We start from the raw sequence: 21,739 nt of genomic DNA, 5'->3' as shown, positions 1-21,739 counted from the left end.
TCTTTTGTGAGACCTATGGTTGAAATGTACTGTGATTTCACTCATTTCTCTATTAGTTAGTCTATCCGGGGAAGAGGGTATGTATCAAATTTAGAGATGGAATCGACGGCTCTGAAGTCAATACAAAAGCGTATTGAACCGTCCCGTTTTGGGACTAGGACTATTGGAGAGGACCAGTTGCTCTGAGAGGTTTTGATAATGGCCATCTCTAGCATTTTGTTCACCTCTGCATCGATAGCCTCTCTTCTGGTGGCCGGTAGGGTCTCTGTTTCACTATCTCGCCCGGACGGTTGATTATAGCGTGTTTAACCAAAGAGGTTTTTCCAGGGAGGTCAGAAAAGGTAGTGGAGAATGGCAGTAGAGTTGAAATTAGTTCAGCTTTTTGTTCGGGTGTTAAAGAATAGTTTATGACCAATTGATTTTTGAGGAGTTGACCTGGGGAGTGGTCAGGATGAGATCTGTAGATTTGGGAATGGGGCCTTTCCATTTTTTTTGGAGGTTAATTTGAAATCTCAGAGTTCTCCTTGGAGTTATCTGAACCTGATAGGTGGTTTGACCTATTTTCCCTACTATCTCATACAGACCTTTCCATTCTGTCCTCATTTTTGTTGGGGAAGAGGGAAGGAGTACCAAGACCCAGTCATCAATCTGAAGGTGTCTCCATTTCTTTCCCTTATCATAGATGGACTTTTGCTTTCTTTGGGCCGTCTCCAGATGGGAATAGGCTAGGTCTCATAATTTACCTATGCAAGACCTAAGACTCTGAATATAATCAAGTAGGTTTTGAGTCACCTGGATCTTCCCCTGCTCCCATGCTTCCCTTGTCATTTCCAACAAGGTCCTTTGTTGTCGTCCATATAATAACTTGAAGGATGAGCATCCTAAGCTGCTCGGAACTTGTCCCCTGATGACAAAAAGAGCAAGTGGGAGGAGCAGGTCCCATTCTTTGCCTTCGCTATCTAGTATTTTCCTAATTGTTAGTTTAAGCATTCCATTGTACCTTTCACACAACCCGTCATTTTGCGGATGATAGAAGTCTTTATGTGCGAACGGTTGAGCGTTTTGCAGACTTGCTACATAAGACGGGAAACAAATGGAGTTCCTCCATCTGTTAGGATTTCTTTGGGAAACCCCACTCTGGAAAAGAACTCCATGAGATTTTTGGCTGTGTTGGCTGTGGTAGTGGTCCTTAAAAGAAAGGCATCTGGATACCTTGTTGTATAGTCAATGATAACAAGCACATATAAATTTCCTTTCTTTGATTTAGGAAGGGGGCCTATTATATAAATCTCCACCCTCTCAAAGGGCTTTCCTATTATAGGAAGAGGTTGCAGGGGTACTGCTGGTGGTTTATACGGGTTCTTTTTCTAACATACCTCACATTCTCTGCAGTATTTGGCGATATGGAAAAAAATCCCCGGCCAGTAGAAGTGTTTTAATATATTCTGTGAAGTCTTCTCAGCACCACTATGTCATTTGGAAAGATGAGAGTGGGTGAAAAAAAGGACCTGATCATGAAAATTGTCAGGGACCATCCGCTGGGGGGAGGTGTTTTCCTTTTCAATGCGATATATGAGATTGTTATACAATTTGAAACAAGGGTATGTTTGTGTTATGGAGGGGGGGATCAGGCTTGTTTCCAGGCAAATTGGAGGGTGGGATCATTGTTTTGGGCATACCTAAAACTCTGATTTGAAGACCAGGAAGTCTGGGTAAGAAGGTTTGAAGGGATTCCTTTAAGATTCTGCCTAACGAATTCAACAACATATGGATTATCAATACCTATAATGACCTCTTCTGGTAAGGTATGTATCACGCCTGCTTTGACCAGGGAGGTGGACCCACTGCTATCCCTAACGGGGATTTCTGCTAGGGGATAGGATTTTATGTCACTGTGAATGCACCTTTTGGCTACTTCCACCCCAAAAAGGAGTTGGGAGTCTTCTACCAAATGAGACTGAATGACGGACTGTCGGCAGCCCGAGTCTAACAGGGCTATGGTTCTCTTTTCATTTACCCAGAGACTTACATAAAAAGATGTTCCCAGATTCTCATAATAGAGAATTGATTTAGGGAGATAGCTAACATCCATAGCTTCTTCTGAACTCTTCATTAGGGGGCAGACCCGGAAGATGTGTCCCCAATTCCCACAGTCAAAACGCTGAGGTCCTTGAGAGGGTAACATTTCTGAATTGTGGCTTTGAGGATGTATTGGTTCCTGTGTAGTTTTAACTATCTTCTTCTCTGGTTTTTCAATAGTGGTATGGGTTTGTGGTTCTTTTCAGTCTCCCGGGTAGAGGCACAGAGCTGAACTCAAGCGAATGTGGTGGCTATCTCGACGGCCTGCTCCACTGTTGGATAAGTGTGTTGTTTGAGCCAGCCTTGGGTGGGGAAGGGAACGGCCTCCAAAAACGGCTCTAAGTAGAAGAGAGCCAAAATCTCTTCTTTGGTGTTCTCTTGTGGCCTAAGCCAATTGTCGGCTGTGGCTTTTTACTTAAAAAAGAGGGTCTTGGGGTTCGCTCCGGGTGTTCCACACTCTATCCTAAAATTGACCCTGTATGTTTCAGAGTCCATTCTGAGTTGGTCAATTATCAGGGCTTTATAATCAGAGTATGGGGTGTTCCCCCCTGCATTAGCCACTTGTAAGCGGCTTGGACTTTTCCTGTCAAGTGGGGTGCCAGGAAGAAGCACCATATAGCTATGGGCCAACCACAAGCCCTGGAGGCCCTGTCAAAATTCAAAAGAAAGACATCAAGGTCCTCCCCCGGAATATACCTTGGTAATGCTATATTTGGGAACACCGTGGGGCTGGAGGGGGGTTTTGTAGTCTGGTGGTCAGCTATACTTGGTCTTCCGCTACTTTGTGTATTTGACCTGTTACATCATAGAGTTCTTGAATAAGTCTCTGTCCGCCTGCATGGGCACCATTTGTCTATTTTTAGGGCCTATTCGAGCTTCTCTTGTCCTTTGATCAACTGTTGAATGAGATTTTTCATTATTGCAGTCTAATGGTGATGTGCCCGCATTCTCCATCACATGTAGGGAATTAGCAAAAAAAAACAAAGTCAGGCAACTGTAATTGATTTGTGTCCTTAGTATTTTATTTCATACGGCGTAACAAGGGTTGAACTTTTAATGATTCTTTTCTGGTTATCGTCCTCTGTATCCTCTATACTCTCAATGGTTTCGGTGCCTCAGGAGGAAGAGAGTAGCAAAAAGACAATGTCTCAACTGGTCAATCATGTAAAGGGACCATTAGGTATTGGAATTAATCATATCGAACAGGGAAAGGACAAGGGAGACCAAGGAGAGGGTAAACGGTTGTTATTTGCAGATAGAAGCACATAATACAACTAAATTACAGTAACCATAACAACCATGTGAGCACTGGGGGTGTAGTGGTGAGTGAAACGGCGCAGTGACACCAGTCTGAGGGAGCAACGTGGGGCGGCGCAGGGTAAATCAACAATGAGGGTCAAACAAGGTATTTACAAAATGTTAACAATTACAAACATCATTTCATTATTAGAGAATTATCCTTTTCAATGCCGCAATTGGCATTGTAGAGTCGACGGCGTTTCAACCTCTTTAGCTTGAGGTCATCATCAGGACTAAGGTTACACACAAATCAATAGGTACTTCTATAGAAATAGGAGGAAAGGAGGGAAAGTAAATGGTAGTGGCACCCAGAGGAGTGAATTGCTATATACAAGAACCTGGGAGAGGGGTTACCTGCTGGCGTGGAGGGGAGGGTTGAAAAAATCCAAGTTGACTCAATCAATAGGGAGCAGAGGAGTTGGAGCGACAGTAGTAGAATTACTGTAGAATGTGTCTAAAGGAGGAAGGCAAAGGTTATCCATAAACCCGAGTCAAGGGGACCAAAAAACACTCGAGTAGCAGCGTTAAGTGCTTACCAATAAAGGAGGGTTTTTGGAACTTGTGAGGAGCAAGAGCGTGGGTCGATGTTGGCAGCGCTCTGAAACGTCAAAGGCAGGCTCTGTTAGTTACCTGGGTGGAGTGTCGGGAAGGAGGCGGGAGAGGGTAAATGCCAGTGGTCGGGTGGTTGGAATTACCGCTGCAAGACGGGTCCGGGAGCAGAAATTTGGCTTACCGGAGGCGTTTGTCAATGGTATGAAGATTCGTGTCCGGTGAATAATTTACGGGTTAGGAAAGGCCGGGATTGGTCCGGTCTCAGGAAGCCGAGTAGACGAGTGAAGCATCTCTGCAAGAGTGCTTAATGATTACATAACACAACTGGTTTTGTGTTACATAATGTGCAATTAATCTGCAGATTATGTCCTCCGGGGAGACCCCCTCTTACTCGTATGACTATATCCAGAATATCCTTAGTGGACCCTCCTTATTATCCCATACTTCTACCCCACTCCCTACGGCACCCAATAACTCTAGGTTGTTGCTCAAGAAACTAGAAAATCTTTTTAAAAAACAAATTTGTACCGACCTGCATGCTCGCATGCTCACTGAGTATCTCAAATCAGACACCATACCATTAGGATTACAAATCCGCAACGTCCCTGCAATCTTCACCTAGGACCCTAAATTTCGTACTGGCTTTAGTCATCTGGCCACTATATGCTCCAGGCACTGGATGGTGCTCGGCATTGACACGGCCATAGAACACAGCAAAAAAGAGTTAGAGGAGATAGCTGAACTTGAAAAACTTATCCTAGCTGACACCACCATTGTTGATGCAAAAAGCCTTTTAGACAGAGTAAACACGACCATTACTACCTTTCACACCTTTGAACACAGCAAGAAAATAAATAAAATTCAGAAAGACATTAAGACTTACACTAGAAACCAAACATACCCATATCTACTTGACACCTTAACCAACACACCCTACCAGCCAGCAAGAACCAAAAACTGGGGCAGATATCGTAACAACCAGGTAATCACGTTCTCGGACTCATCTAATACCTCTGTTGAAGACTCAGACAGTGGGGAAGGCACGAGCTCAGGCACACCTAGACGCCCTCCACCACCCCCACTCCTACCTACTAATATTTTAGGAACAGATCTCGGTCGCGGCCGCGGCCGCAGGAGACAGAACTACCAGTATCAATACGCAGGCGAGAGACAGACTCGCCACAAGTTCTACCAATGGGGGCCCCAGCAATAACAAATACAGTATCGCTCTCAAATTCCAGCTTCTCTATATCTACCGAAATCAGACCCTCTGAACCCTCCACAAGTCATGTTGTCACACTATACCATTCTCCCCCACCACCCCTTCTTTCATCGGTTACTGACTCAACCATACCCATTTTTAATTTATCCAACCATCCCTTATCCACAGATGAAATCTCCCTACTCAGCAAGGGCCTTTCCTTTATCCCCACTGCACACAGCAATTTTTTCAAACTACAGGAAGACTTACTCCTGTTCTTCAGACATATCCGTCTGAAACTATTTTTTTCAGACAAACCTGAAACTAACAGGTATGTTGAGACACAATTCAAACCTGCCTCTACCTTCTTGCCACCATCTTCAATGATGCCACACAAGATTTTAACTTTTGAGAAACTTGTACTACATGAAGTTAAACAATTACAACAACAACCTGAATTTGTACCCTATAATTTACCAATCACTGAAAAATTGGCCATCAGCCGTATGAGCGATAACCAAAATATAATCATCAAACCCGCCGATAAGGGCGGTGGTATAGTGGTGATGGACCATGAAAAATATGACATTGAGATTCTTCGCCAGCTGAGCAATGTCACACACTACCGCAAGCTTAACTCTGATCCACTCATTACCATTCAAAACAACATCTCAATTATCACCTCTCAGGCACTCCACCAGGGTATCATCAATAAGAAGGAGCATGCTTTCCTCAACAACCCACATCCCAGAACACCGGTGATATACACCTTACACAAAATTCATAAAACCGCCTCTACACCACCAGGCCGACCAATAGTATCTGGTTGTGGCTCTGTCCTGGAACCATTAGGCAAATATATTGATTCCATCCTCAAGGTTTTTGTCCCACTTACTGATACCTTTGTCAAAGATAGCACCCACCTGATCAATATCGTTGAGGATCTCCCATTTCACTCAGAGACAGATCTCATGGCAAGCCTGGATATTGAATCATTGTATACCAACATCCCTCAGACTGACGGACTCAAAGTAATGGAAGATTTACTGAACACACGACCGAGGCCAACACGCATTCCAACTGACTTTATAATTCAACTCCTAGACATAGCCTTGACCAATAATTACTTTTTGTACAAAGACACTTACTATCTCCAGACTAAAGGAGTCTCCATGGGTGCCTGTTTCGCCCCAAATGTTGCTGTTCTTTATGTCTACCACCTGGAAAAGACACTCATCTTGTTGATCCAAAACCCTTTCATTAATAACATCACTCTATGGCGCAGGTACATAGACGACATCCTCCTACTATGGCAAGGTACCCAAGATGTCTTAGTCTCCTTTGTTACTTGGCTTAACAATGCTCAACCTCATCTGATCTTCACTTCTGACATTCGTAACAATGATCTCCCATTTTTGGACCTCACTCTACACATAGAGGAAGGCACTATTGGCACTACCCTATACCGCAAACCCACAGAACGGAATACCCTCCTTCTGTACTCTAGCTATCATCCACGCAGCCTACGTGATGAACTACCGTATGGACAATACCTCCGGATCCGTCGTAATTGCAAATGGCACAAGGATTATTTCCGGGAGGCTGCTATCCTTTCCGAAAAATTGGCCAATAGAGGCTACTCCAAACATTTGGTTAAAAGAGCTCTCAAACCTGCGTGGTACAGTCACAGGGAGGTTATCCTGGCACCGTCCATTAGACGCAATAACACACGTATACCTTTTGTCTCAACCTATAGTCCGTCTAGCAACAAGGATAGGAAGATAATCAAATGAAACTGGACATTGCTCCGTACCTTCCCATACTTCTCAGATCCCCCCTACTATCATACAAAAGGGAGACAACACTTTGGATAAATTGGTTCACGCCATCACATGGCCCTCTAACCCCTTCAGTGCCACGCCCTTTCCCCCTCCTGTGCCGGGCGTTGCATTAGTGGGTGGGGTTCATGACAAGATAGTCTCGTCATGGGCACAGCGCGACCGTGCTCCATGAGGAGACTATCTCGTCATGGGCACAGAAGAGGCTAAGGAAAGACATGACCAATCAGTAACAACCTTGTGGGGCCTTCCACCTGTAATAGGCCATTTCAAATGTCAAAAATGCAATGTCTGTGACCGCACAAGTAACACCAAAGTCTTTGTCACCACAAATCGCACATACCCACTCAAACAATTTTCCAACTGTCGTACCAACAACGTTATTTATGCGATCCACTGCCCTTGTAATTTACTCTACATAGGTCAGACTACACAAATGATCAAGCAGCGTATCTCACAACACAAGAGCCGCATCAGATGTAATGTCACTACCGCACCACTGGTAGCACACTATAGAGAACGCAATCACTCTGAGAATGACATGACATGTCAGGTCATAGACCGCCCACTACAACCCATCCGTGGTGGAAACCTTCAAATTCTACTCAACAAATGTGAATGTAGATGGATTACTCGTTGTAATTCTGTGTCACAAGGTCAGAATTCTCTTGATGAGTGGAACACAGTTATTACCAACTCATAGAAGCTGCCTTCTCTTTTCAACTGAATCAGCATTACTGGCTCATTATCACACCTTTCAATACATGATCACCTTCCCTCCGTATGCTGTCTCTCTCCCCCCAGCTTCCTTCCGCCCTCTTCAGCAACTGCTTTACACCACTGGTACATTGTTACCCTTGTTTTGTCCAATATCTATGCCTATTTTTCCAACTAATGTGACATCGTATTGCAATTTGTTGTCCTTTCTGTCTCCAAGTAATGCATATAATTGCTGTTTTTTCCTTGTAAATGCCGTGTTGTGCATTTCTTTATTGTAATGTTCAATTCAATTCCTTATTTCTCTTATGATCTCTTCCGTAATTGTACAATTTACAGCTTTATTGAAAGGAAATCGAGTAATTTAAATACCTTTTTTCTACTTTTTTTCTACTTATTATGGTATCTACCGTCAGCCATCTTTCTATGGACGTTCGCACCTTCATCTATCCCCCCGGGGTACCTACCCCGCCATTACACTCTCTAGTCATGGCACTGTATTCAGAATTGCCCGCCCATTCCTCACGTGACACTGGCTGCCCCTAGTTTAGACGACTTCTCCGCGCCACTCGCCGGAGACGCTTCACTCGTCTACTCGGCTTCCTGAGACCGGACCAATCCCGGCCTTTCCTAACCTGGAAATTATTCACCAGATGCGAATCTTCATACCACGGATAAACGCCTCCGGTAAGGCAAATTTCTGCTCCCGGACCTGTTTTGCAGCGGTAATTACAACTGCCCAACGACTGGCATTTACCCTCTCCCGCCTCCTTCCCGACACTCCTCCCAGGTAACTAACAGAGCCCGCCTTTGTCATTTCAGAGCGCCGCCAACATCGACCCACGCTCTTGCTCCTCACGAGTGCCAAAAACCCTCCTTTATTGGTAAGCACCTAACGCTGCTCCTCGAGTGTTTTTTGGTCCCCTTGACTCGGGTTTATGGATAACCTTTGCCTTCCTCCTTTAGACACATTCTACAGTAATTCTACTACTGTCGCTCCGACGCCTCTGCTCCCTATTGATTGAGTCAACTTGGATTTTTTCAACCTTCCCCTCCACGCCAGCAGGTAACCCCTCTCCCACGTTCTTGTGTATAGCAATTCACTCCTCTGGGTACCACTACCATTTACTTTCCCTCCTTTCCTCCTATTTCTATAGAAGTACCTATTGATTCATGTGTAACCTTAGTCCTGATGGTGACCTCAAGCTAAAGAGGTCGAAACACAGTCGACTCTACAACGCCAATTCCGGCATTGAAAAGGGTAATTCTCTAATAATGAAATGATGTTTGTAATTGTTAACATTTTGTAAATACCTTGTTTGGCCATCATTGTTCATTTACCCTGCGCCGCCCCACATTGCTCCCTCGCACTTGTGTCACTGCGCCGTTTCACTCACCACTACACCCCCAGTGCTCACATGGTTGTTATGGTTACTGTAATTTAGTTGTATTATGTGCTTCTATTTACAAATAACAACCGTCTACCCTCTCCTTGGTCTCCATTGTCCTTTCCCTGTTCGATATGATTAATTCCAATACCTAATGGTCCCTTTAAATGATTGACCAGTTGAGACATTGTCTTTTTGCTACTATACTTGCCCGGTCTCAACTGGGATAACGGGTTCACTCCTGTTTTTCTTTTCTTCTCTGAAGGAAGAGAGACCTGGGCAAGTGTTTTGTACTATCTGTTTAGGTATTTCAGAGGGTGGGTTTGTGGGGAGGATACTTGCACCTTAAAATACTCTTCACCAAGTGACCTGAATGGTCCCCACCCATTGTCAATGATTTGGGGAACTTTGTATCCCGCCTCGTAATTAACCCCGCAACATGTTGCTGTACCTGGAATAGCCACGCTCCTCCTGGAATATGACTGGATTCAGCGTAGGGTCGTTGGTTCTCGGTGTTGTTTTTTTACGGGGCAGGCTGGGCACCTCCGTCATGTCTGTCTGTGCTCCAGAATCCAGTGGCTCCTTATGTTCTATGTCTAGAACGGCTGGATCATGCTTCTCTATCATTAGTCGAAGTCCCCGTATGAAGAGCGACTTACTCCTTTCGGCGTCGCCTTTTAGGTCTGTTTTTTTTATTCCCTACTTCCGGGTATTCTCTGGATGTGTTCTCTTTGAGGTTCTTGGTTGACTGACAAATCCAGCATCATTGGTTTGGTGGGCGGGGCCAAGTTTCGACACGTCCCGCAGTCGCAAATCCTCGAGGATGTATCCACGAGGAGACGGGGAAGCCGTGTTCTGGTATTGTGGCTGCAAACAACAAAAAGATGGTAGAGCGTAAGAGGGAAAGTGTTTTTCCATGGGTCATGCTCACCATCATTGTAGGTAGGTCCTGACAAACTGTGACACCCCCTTTGTCCAGAGCCCTTGGCAGCTTGACAGGTGGGAAAATTAGCTAGGCAATACAGGTGTTTCCACCCTCAGGTGAGCACCATCCCTGACTGGGCTACCTGAAGTGGATGCGACTTTCAGAAGTGTCCATCTTGGTAATGGCAAATTTAGGATCTCTGGAACAAGGTTAAGTCCCACTTTCCCAGGAAGCAGCCATATAGGGTGTGTAGTGACCCTAGAGGTAATTAGCCCATTGGCTACTACCCTATACTCCACTAATGTCCCTATATTCAGTATTTAGGGGAGCCCTGACACCAGGAAATCAGATCCTGCTGACAAACAGAAGAAGATGGGCAGAAGAGCTGCAAAAGCAAGAACTGCAGAAGCAACTGACTTTGCACCAGCCCTGCCACTCTGTTTGCCTATTCTCAACAATTGCGCCAAAGTTGTCTCGCTCTTCAAGCTGCTAAACCTCCAGATGCTTTGAGAGGACTACCATCAGGTCTCCAAAGACTCAGGAACTCTGCAAGGTACCAAAGTCTGAGATGTAAGACATCAAGCCCGCAAAAATCTGCCAGCGGATAGCACCACTACACCTGAGCCGCATAGTGGGCCAACAATGCCAATGTGGTCCCCAGATTCCTGCTGACCTATGAAGAAGAAGGATGCTGAAGCGCCACCAAAGCACAGACTGTGGAAGAAGTAACTGACCCAGTGCCAGCCCTGCTGACCATTCTGCTGATCCTGTTGAAGAGCGCCAAACTCATCTCGTCCTGCATCTGCTAAGCCTTCAAAGCCTGGGAGGCCTGTTTTCAACAAAAAAACAGGGACTCCTGTGAAGCAGTGGAGTTGCTTACCTGCATCCTGGAGGCCCCCCAAAGAAGACTGTGATACTCCAGAACCGCAAAAACCCAACGCCGCAATGCACCACTGCACCTGTACTTCCTAGGCCAAGCTGAAGTGGACCAACAGTGCCAGCATGGTCCCCCAGCCCTCCAAAGACACAGTCCACCTTGGACCTGCCCACTGTGGAATTCTGCACACCGCCTGGCGCTTCTGTTTGCAGGCTATCTCTACCATGAGTGCTCCCTGCGACAAAAATGTAATGCCTAAAGACTCCTCTGAACCCATCATCTCTGGATAGGAAGAGCAAAGGTGTCCCACCGTCCCGGAGCCTCTCAAGAGTTGAGCTCCCCTCTTGGTTCAGCCTGACTGGTCCCCCCAGTCCAAGTTTGCAGCCACTTCTCCTATGGAGTGATCTCCATAGTCTTGAATAGGGTACCTCTGCACCCGGCTGCCATAGTGCTGCCCAAAGTGAACTTTTGGGCTGGCTTAAACCTTACCCATACTAACCTTAAGTCCAGATGATTGATGCTGTAAGTCACTGTTAAGTGCCCGAATGCAATACATAATTTTCCTCCACAGGGTAACATCACACCGAAGGGCTTCAATTCCAATTTAAAGTATTACAATCACCCAACACTGAAAAACACACTTCTGCACGCAGACGCCCCAGTGCCTCCTGAGGTGACCTGTTGGTGTTGCCTTGGACCTTGCCCCATAGTCAACTTAAGACCCAGGAAAGGGACCCGTAATTTGTTTTTAAGTAACCGTGAGCAGTGTCTGTTTTCTTCCTAATTTAACATTGCCGTGAAGTGCTTCAATTATGATTTAATTTTCTATATGTATTAATACTGGAAATAGCGATTCTCTAATTGCGATTTTATACAAATCGCAATTAGTTAATCACTATTCCTAATGTATGAAACTCTTTGAGTTTCATTTAGGGATTCATAGTAGGTCACAAATCGACCTACCTCATGAATATTAAGAGGTAGTTCGCAATTTGTGTCCATTGGAAATCACTAAAATCATGGGAATGGTGGCCTGCTGGTGTCAGCAGACCACCATGTACATGATTGCTTTTAAATAAAGTAATCATGTCTTTAAAATGCAGCTTGTTTTCCTTAAAGGAAAATGGGTTGCATTCAAAAAAGGAAAAAAGGAAAAGTTTTCTTATAATTTTTTAAGAACAGGCAGTGGTTTGTGGGACCATTTTGAAAGGTCACAGGTACTTTGGGGACCGCTTCCCATTTGTGTATGGGTTACCGCCTACTTGAAGTAGGTGGTAAAATACGAATGTTTCGCCACCGCATTTCAGTCACAAAACATTCCTACATACCGCTGTAATTTGGTATAAGGAAGGGACGCCCTGCACATGTCCCTTCCTAACACCGTGTATTTGCAATTCCAAATTGTGATTCAGTAACATGTTACTGAACCGCAAATTGGAATCCATACATACCAAATCACATTTTACCAATCGGAAATGTCCTGATTCGCCCAGTAAAATGCATGATACATGTGACCCTAAGTATCAAAAACCTGTTTACTTCAAAGCTGCCCTTTTAAAGAGTACGTACCTGATTTTGATGACCTTGGTGCCTAAAGTTATATAAAAATATGTGTTATTTTTATCAATTGGTGCGTATCTCCTTATTGTGTTGTGTTCATCATTTATTGACTATTGTGTGTATGTGCAGATGTCTAACTCTCCTCTCTGATAAGCCTACAGCTGCTCGACCATACTACTCCCTAGAAGGGCACCTTGGGATTGCTAGAGCAAGCCCTATCCACTAATACAGGAATACCTGGACTCTTTGCATGGTATACCTCTTTCTGATATATCACATAAAGAGCCAGCTTCCCACAGTTAGCACAGCTGAAAAATCCACCTTATAATGTTATGATATATGTTAACATATTGTTGTATTATACCAGAGCTCAAGCTAATCACTATATACTAACAAGAAAGAGCAGAATGTTGTGCAACACAAAGGAGCACTATGCTGTGTTATTGTTTAGTTTAAATTGTCCAAAAGGTTTATGTGGGTTTATCCAAGGGAGAATGTATTCTGTGGCCTTATTACAATATGTCCCAAGAGTTAAGCAGATCCTCTCATATTAGATGCTTTGAGGTACTATCAGTCAATGTAAGAACTTCAGAGGGGCTTGATTTGATGTCTGGGCTCTAAAAGGAGTGCCAACCTGGCATCTTCGTTTTGTATTTTCTGATTGCAGTGGGTAGAGCTGGTTTTTACAGTGAGGCCACTTTAGTGTACCCCATCCATAGGTGGAGATATAGAAAATACACTTACCAATTATGATGAAGACGCACCAGAAATCAGGGTATGGCTAATAAATAATAAATAATACTGGTAATGTTTTGATAGAATCTCTCTCAGGGCTTCTAGCGGCAGGCCACAGTCTGATGGCTAAGGGAAAAGAAATTGACAACACCCTTGTTCTCCAAACCTGTTTATAACTGGTGGGTGAGATCCCCTGTTAAACTATGTATCTCTGGTAAAAACATATGGACTTCTCTTAAGAGAAGGCTAGTGCTGAATACCACATGTGCTATAAAGATTGTATTAAGACCCCCTTGTTCAGGTAGGGAACTGCATTGAAAATCAGGTATTGGCATTAATGAGTCCTGAAATCCATCGAGAAGATATGAATCACAATCATCATTTGCTATATTCTCACAAAGATACATTTAAGGTAACTGGCATAAAGATGTGTTCTGGAATTGTTCTGTATAGATGGTATTGCAAGTGAGTCTCGCACATATGGTTTCTAACTGATTCCTATTAGTTATTTTGCATGCACAATGTAACTTGAAAATTATTTCACAGTACCTTCTGCTGCAGTAGCTGCTCTGACTGAGCTCTTGAGATGTTCCCCGCAAACCATCTGTAAAAGTTGAGTGCATTACTATATTTTAAGTGTTTTTGTCTGCCACTAAATGCGTACAGAAAGTGCTATATTTTAAAATGAACAATACTTTCTAAATTAGGTATGCTTCAACGTTCGCAAACAGAAAAATCAAAATGTGAAGAAACTCCCCAAAAGAAAAAAACTGACCAAAACTGTGTTATATTCAGAACATATTAAAAACACACAACCCATGCAAGCTATCTTGGTAGATGATGTTGTTATTGTGGTTTGTAACAAAATAAAGACGAGAAACCTCGAATCCAAAGATATAACAAACCGGGTACCTGTCATTAATTAGCATAAAACATATTTGTGTGTGTGTTCAGTGTTTCCTTTCCAAACCACTTAAGCTCCATAACAGTGTCAGGGTTTGTGCCATATTTTATGACTTGCAAGATTCTCGTGCCATTGCTTCCAACATTGATATTAGATCTGTGTGACATACATCTGGCAAAAGATGGTGGTACGTCTGCCATCAGTCTGGGGTCTGATTTGAGGTAACAGGATGGTTAGGGCCATTCCAAAGTTGCGGCGTAGAAAAACTTGAGGGTGGCCCTCTACAAGAAATACTGAGTGAAAGCAAGTGTGGCAAGGAGTATCCGGTTTCTGAATAGAAGGAAGAGATTCATTTTGGTAACTCAAAGAGAGGTGTAGCTAGGAGCCTGACGATGAACTGCAGCTAAGTATCCTGGTTTTGCTGGTTGTATATGAAGGTAAGGTTTTGGAAAGGACACATTTTATTTATCTTACAGCGGAATTCTAGACTGAAGCCTCACTGCTGATCTGATTGGCCCCCCTCCCAAGAAGGGAGTTTCAGATTCCATGGTCATTTTTGAGACTGATTAAGGGATGGAACTTCCTTTTCATATTTCTGCAAAATAATGAGATTAATGTTGAAAGTGTTTTCGAAGTCTTAATTTAAACAAATAAGAAACATTTCAATAATGATTGTATCTAGGAATAGCTAAACAAATGAGTGTAGACTTCAGGTAACAGAGACTTGGGGCCTGACTACGAGTTTGGTGGTCCTACCACCGTACCCCAGTGGCGGCAGTCCAAAGAAGACCGCCAGCTCGGCGGGTCTCCAGTCTGTCGTATTACGATGTTTCAGATGGGCTGGTGGTCTCTTGGCGGCAGTGTCCCAATGTAGTGATGTTTTGCTGCTGGAGAGATAGGTAAGTACAACATGTCAATATCTGAAACACAAATATATGTTGTGTATGTGTCCTAGGGCCCGATTCACAGAACTAACTTAAGACAAAATCCTAAACTTACTACCATTTTGGTATTCACAGAAGGCACTTACTCATTTTGGTATTCACAGAAGGCGCTTACTCATTTCGGTATTCACAGAGGTTAGGAGTCCTAACTTTAGGACTCCTAAATGCCTTCTGTGAATATCGAAAGTCTTAAAGTTAGGACTTTTCTCAGTTTAGGAGTAGTAAAGTTAGGACTCCTAACTTTAGGACTCCTAAACGGAGAAAAATCCTATCTTTAAGACTTTCGGTATTCACAGAAGGCATTTAGGAGTCCTAAAGTTAGGACTCCTAACTTCTGTGAATACCGAATTAAGTAAGTGCCTTCTGTGAATACCAAAATGAGTAAGTGCCTTCTGTGAATACCAAAATGGTAGTAAATTTAGGATTTTGTCTTAAGTTAGTTCTGTGAATCGGGCCCATACTGTATATGTAGGTCATGTGGACTGTATGTTTTGTTGCATGTTAAATATCACAAACTGTTACAATGTGCTACATACGAGAAGTGATAGTGAAGCCTACCTTTGCATCCGGCGACACCCGGGTTGCAGAGCATCGTAAACTGGTGACAGCAGCAGAGGAGAGACCTGGATAATGGCATCTGACACAAATTCTTAAGTGGGACCCCTAAAAAAGGTGTGTTTTTACCTCTTTTTGGGCCTTTACACCGATTTTCTCATGGCAGCGTCCCTGCCAGAAGAAGTTAATCGGAAAGGCAAGTAGTAATTTGGCCAACAAGAAGCTTGGCAGGACCGCCTCCATGGGCCGCCTCTGCCACTGTGGTAGCAGAAATGTCGGTGATGGTGGGGGTCTGGAGGCAGTCTTCCCACTCACATCGTAATCGGGCAGTTGGATTTATTCATAGCTATTCAAGGACTTCATACAGTTTTTTTAGCAACTTTTGTTTAGGAGCATGACAATCCATTTATAGTTTGCTGATACTGTTTAGGAGATTCGTCATCTGAAGACATTTATGTCTGCATAAGGAACTTACTACAGTGGTTCTGATGTAGTAACAGGGTGGACTGGCCGTAGCAGGCACCGGGCAATCCCCTGGTGGGCTGCACGGGCTGGGGCCTGTTTTGGGCCCCTGGGGGCTGTTTTTGTTACTGGGCCGTTTCTGCAGCGTAGCTGTAAAATCTGCCCTGTAACAAAATCGGCCAAAAACTGGCCCTGGCAAAGAGCTCGGCGGCACCCCCAACCCCCCCCCCCCGGGGGGGGGGGCAGCCGAGCACTTTGCCAGGGCCGGTTTTGGTTCCCAGTCTGGCCCTGTGTAGTAAGTGTGCTCACGGGCATAACACAGGCCTCTGCAGCCCTTGCAGTGGAGTGGGGCCCCGATTCTTCAGGGGCTCCCTAACGTGTCAAGGGACCCGATTGAACCCACAGCCAATGAATATCTGTAAGATATGTGAGACTCAGAGGCCCGCTTCACTGTCTACAGGGGGCGCCCATACTTTTATGTCACACCACTCAGTGTACTAGCAGATGTGAAAACATGAATGTTCCTGGGGAGCAGCAGGGGCGGTCACTGTAAAGGTGGGTAACACCTACAAATTTGTAAATTTTTGATGCAAACATTTCCAATGCCATTTGTACATGCAAACATGTTATGAAAAATATTGGATTTCGATTCCAAAAAGAGAGTTAAAAACTGCCCAACATCTCCATGCGGGAAAGGGTTTCAATGGAACAACATGTATCTTACTGATAGAGGAGCACAAAGCATACCCCATTGGTTTTTTCCATATCGCTATCTGCAGAGGTAAGTGTAGGGCAAAAGCAGAACTTGTGAAAATCTAAATCTAGCATTGTCTATTAGTAGTACTACCAGTATTTTTGGAAATCTCAAAAAAGTCACACATTTTTCAAGTAACAAGTAATATTTTTACAACGGTAAAAAATTCTGACTTTTAAAACTATATTTGAAAATAGGCCCCAGGTACAACAGAGATATACTCCATCAACAAATGTGTGTAGAAAACAGCCATGTCCCTTATTCGAAAGCATCAACATTAAAAAAATATGTTCAGCTTCTTGACATCAATTTGGATTCCCCAACTCAGTATTGGCACAATGACCTTTCAAAAATATATTAGAGCAAAATGTATGCTCAATGGCTATTTTGTTAAGTTTACATCTTTATATTCCTTTGGCAATGGGGCCACATTTGGTTTGGGTAGGAAAATTCATATTGATGTCATGTTTCCTGCATTTCTTGCAATGGATATCTGGGGCATCACTGTTACATGAAATCAGAAATCCTCTCTCACAAGTTAATTAATTTGCATGGATGCTGGTTTCAAATAAATTTGATCAGGAAAAGCCAGTGGCAAAGTGTAATTTTGTTTTTAATTGCCTTTAATACCATTAGAAGTTTGAGAGTAAAGGTTACGTTCTGGGTAGCCTAAGCTGAATGCTCAAAAAAGGCATACAGATCTTTTCCTTTTGGCACCGTTGCATAAAGAAGCATATTTACTAGCATTTTGTGCTGTGTTTGTGTGTATAAAAGTGAGGCAAACTGATGCAAAATGTTAATAGCATTATTTTCCAATTTGTCTTAAATTACCACAAAGTAGCACTTTGAGGCAAGTGTGTTTTTTTTATTCTTTTAGTTTATTTCTCTAAACTTTTCCAAATGTGCCTGTCTTTGCACTGTACAATGCACATCTATATTGGGGAAAGTTTTAAAATGTGTCTAGGCATAGTATTTTATACTGATAGGGGGCCCTTCCAGTACAAAACTTATTCAAGCCATCAAATATATACATTTCTACTATGGTGCAAAGATATGTGCGTTATGCTAGACAGCATGACTATGTACCAGTGCTTGGAAAGAGAGCAGTGCCACCACATCTTAGTGGATATGGTGCTGTCCTGCTTCCTCCCTCTCATACAACACAGTGCCGAAACTTAAGTTGCTGCACTTTGTGTATATTATTAAATCTACCCCCAGTCCAAATGACTGATGAGGATATTTATCTTATTATATGCTTTGCATTCATACCAACATTAACATATGCTCCTGCAAATGCATTATTGTGTAATATTCATGTTTAGATTGCAGCTAATGAAGGCCTGCATTTTAAAATGGCAAACATCTGTGGTTAAAATGTATGATAACAGCCATTACCTACACCTCTGAGGCGGAAGCCGGAGGCCTAGTCTATCGCTTTTTTAAAAATTGTGTATTTTGTGTTTCACTTCTTTTAAAACTTGCCAAAACTCTCCCTGAGCTTAGATAGTACTAAGCGCCTAGCGGACACCCCACGAGCAGCGGAGCTAGCGCTGCATCGCGGGACAGCTGGTTGAAAGGCCGCCATCGCTGCACTCGCGAGGCCACGCCCACCTCACTGGCCACGCCCACTCCCCCGCCTATAAGTAGCGCTGACTGAAAGCGCAGGTAACCATTACCTACACCTCTGAGGCGGAAGCCGGAGGCCTAGTCTATCGCTTTTTTAAAAATTGTGTATTTTGTGTTTCACTTCTTTTAAAACTTGCCAAAACTCTCCCTGAGCTTAGATAGTACTAAGCGCCTAGCGGACACCCCACGAGCAGCGGAGCTAGCGCTGCATCGCGGGACAGCTGGTTGAAAGGCCGCCATCGCTGCACTCGTGAGGCCACGCCCACCTCACTGGCCACGCCCACTCCCCCGCCTATAAGTAGCGCTGACTGAAAGCGCAGGTAACCATTACCTACACCTCTGAGGCGGAAGCCAGAGGCCTAGTCTATCGCTTTTTTTAAAAATTGTGTATTTTGTGTTTCACTTCTTTTAAAACTTGCCAAAACTCTCCCTGAGCTTAGATAGTACTAAGCGCCTAGCGGACACCCCACGAGCAGCGGAGCTAGCGCTGCATCGCGGGACAGCTGGTTGAAAGGCCGCCATCGCTGCACTCGCGAGGCCACGCCCACCTCACTGGCCACGCCCACTCCCCCGCCTATAAGTAGCGCTGACTGAAAGCGCAGGTAACCATTACCTACACCTCTGAGGCGGAAGCCGGAGGCCTAGTCTATCGCTTTTTTTAAAAATTGTGTATTTTGTGTTTCACTTCTTTTAAAACTTGCCAAAACTCTCCCTGAGCTTAGATAGTACTAAGCGCCTAGCGGACACCCCACGAGCAGCGGAGCTAGCGCTGCATCGCGGGACAGCTGGTTGAAAGGCCGCCATCGCTACACTCGCGAGGCCACGCCCACCTCACTGGCCACGCCTACCCTCTCCCTAAATGTGCCATCCACGCAAGCGCAGCGGACGAGCGCAGCGGGAGCGCCGTTTGCGCGCCGAAGGCGCGCCTAAGGCAAGCCCGTCTGCGCCCGTCCGCGACCATCAGTGGCCCAGGCCCCGTCCCCCTGGCCTAACCATCTCGGACCAACATGGGATAGTAACCTATACGAGGCAGGCGTTACTACAGCTGCGCAGGAGGCTGCCGCCGGAATGCGAACACATGCTGCAGGTGGAACAATGGCCCCTGAAGTGTGTGGGCTGCGGCCATACTATCCTCAGAGACCAAGCGACGAGTAAGGAAGGTAATGAACTATCTGCCTTATTACGGAACTGTCGATCGATGAAACGTCATAGCTTGAACATTTATGACCTACTGATAGATGACAAACCCGACTTGGTCTTCTTGACAGAAACATGGATGGATGAACAATCCATCCCTGATATCATAGAGGCCCTTCCTCCCGGCTTTAATATTCTTCACGTTAATAGAGGGGTTCAAAGAGGGGGGGGGATAGCCATTATCCACAAAAGCGAGCTGTCAGTCTCTCTTGAACCGACTTCCATCAATAAATGTGAAGCGGGACTCTTTTCTATTTCGGTTAGCCCCAACTGCACCATTAAGGGCTACCTTATCTATCGTCCTCCGGGTGTGGCGACTGCGTTCATTGAAAGCCTCCTGGAAGCTCTAACGCAATCTGCTTTACGCCATAATAAGTTTATGATTGTAGGAGACCTCAACGTGCATTTGGATGATGTCAACTGCAGAGAGGCTGTTTCCCTAATTAATGAACTTAGAGCTCTCATGTTTGTTTTAGCTGACAACAGAGCCACCCATCAAGCAGGACATCTGCTGGACCCAATTTTTACAAACTGGGAAGATATAAGTGTCTCTGTTCCGATTAAGATCCTGTGGTCAGATCATTATTTGATCCCTTTTAAACTCAGAAGACTGCCCAACAGGGGGCCTTTACAGAAACCTCCCGTTATTAGGCGCAGGGACTGGAAGAAATTCAGTCACGACACCTTCAGTCAAGCCCTAGGACAGGAACCCCCAAAGCTCAGCGACAATTTGGTTGAGGCGTACAGGATGTATGAAGAATGGGTTCAAGGTGCGCTGGATAATGTAGCCCCTTGGACTCATAAAGCCATGGCACGGAGCACAAAATCCGCTCCGTGGTTCACCGCTGAGCTGCGCGCCGCTAAAACCAAATGTAAAACCTTGGAGCGTAGATGGAGAGTGGAATATGCCCCCTCACTACGTGAAGTCTATAAGAGTGAACTAAGGTCCTACCACAGCCAGATCAGGAAATCTAAAAGAGAGTACTATAATAAAAGGATTGACTGTGCAGAGAACACATCTAAAGAGCTCTTTATGATTCTGAAGGAACTCTCCGCCCCTCTAGCGAGTTCAGGGGAAGCCCCCCCCTCAACTGAGTCATGCAATGAGATCGCAGACTTCTTTATAGGGAAGGTAGAAAAGATCTATGCATCGTTTCAGACTAACTCTGAAGCTACAAATCTGCCTGACCCCAACTGCGGAAATAAGGTCAGGGAAGAACTTAGGAAATTTGTGGTTCCCCAAGCAGAGGAGCTTATCAACATCCTATCGGACATTCACTCGGGCTCTCCCTTAGATGCGGTACCAGCGAGGATTCTTCGCAGTCATCTTCCCCAGGTAGCGAAGCATATAGGTGACATGGCCTCGCTTTCCTTCCAGGAATGTCTAGTTCCGGATAGCTGGAAACTGGCCCAAGTCGTCCCAATAAAAAAGAAAGCCCACATAAGCATAACGCAATTAGACAACCTGAGACCAATCTCCCTCCTTCCCTACTGTGCGAAGGTAGTAGAAAAATTGGTTAACCGACAGCTGGTGAGCTTTGTGGAGGAAAACAAGCTCCTCCACACGTCTCAGTCGGGATTCAGAGCCAAACACTCGACAGAGACCGCCCTCCTCCTATCGACAGAACTGCTGCGGGGTAAGGCGGATGAGGGTCACACGGCCGCACTGGTCCTACTGGACTTAAGTGCGGCGTTTGACACCGTATCACACCCCGTATTACTGGACCGCCTGAATGAAAAGGGAATAACCGGACCTGCACATGAGTGGTTGGTTTCCTTCCTTAAGAACAGGAGATTTCAAGTGCATTGTCCACCATGTAAATCCAGTGTAAGATGTCTCAGGCAAGGGGTTCCACAGGGCTCGATTTTGAGCCCCACATTATTTAACCTGTACATGGAACCCCTTGCCAAATTGGTGGAGTCATATGGTGTTGCAATAGTCTCCTATGCAGACGATACACAACTGATGATCAATCTGTCCCGTGATCCAGTTGTGGATGCTGAGAATTTCTCGGCCTGCTTGGTGGCACTTGACGGCTGGATGAAACAGAACTATCTCCGCCTTAATGGTAATAAGACGGAAGTTCATATCGTAGGTCCCTGTCCTTCCATCTGGACTTCTGCCT

At 44.8% G+C, this 21,739-nt stretch overlaps 1 protein-coding gene across 1 annotated transcript in view; it reads right to left on the bottom strand.

Moving 5' to 3' along the window:
- Positions 1 to 21,739, bottom strand: part of BMX (BMX non-receptor tyrosine kinase) — an 891,026-nt gene that overhangs the window by 419,984 nt on the left and 449,303 nt on the right. The window contains exon 10 of the mRNA XM_085620470.1: positions 13,721 to 13,775. Within this exon, the coding sequence (XP_085476596.1) occupies positions 13,721 to 13,775 (55 nt within the window). The remainder of the gene's footprint in view (positions 1 to 13,720; positions 13,776 to 21,739) is intronic.

This window comes from Triturus cristatus, chromosome 8 (assembly GCF_964204655.1).
Source record: "Triturus cristatus chromosome 8, aTriCri1.1, whole genome shotgun sequence".
NCBI lineage: Eukaryota > Metazoa > Chordata > Amphibia > Caudata > Salamandridae > Triturus > Triturus cristatus.
The sequence above is the reverse complement of the archived record's forward strand: the minus strand, read 5'-3'. Positions and strand labels throughout refer to the sequence as shown.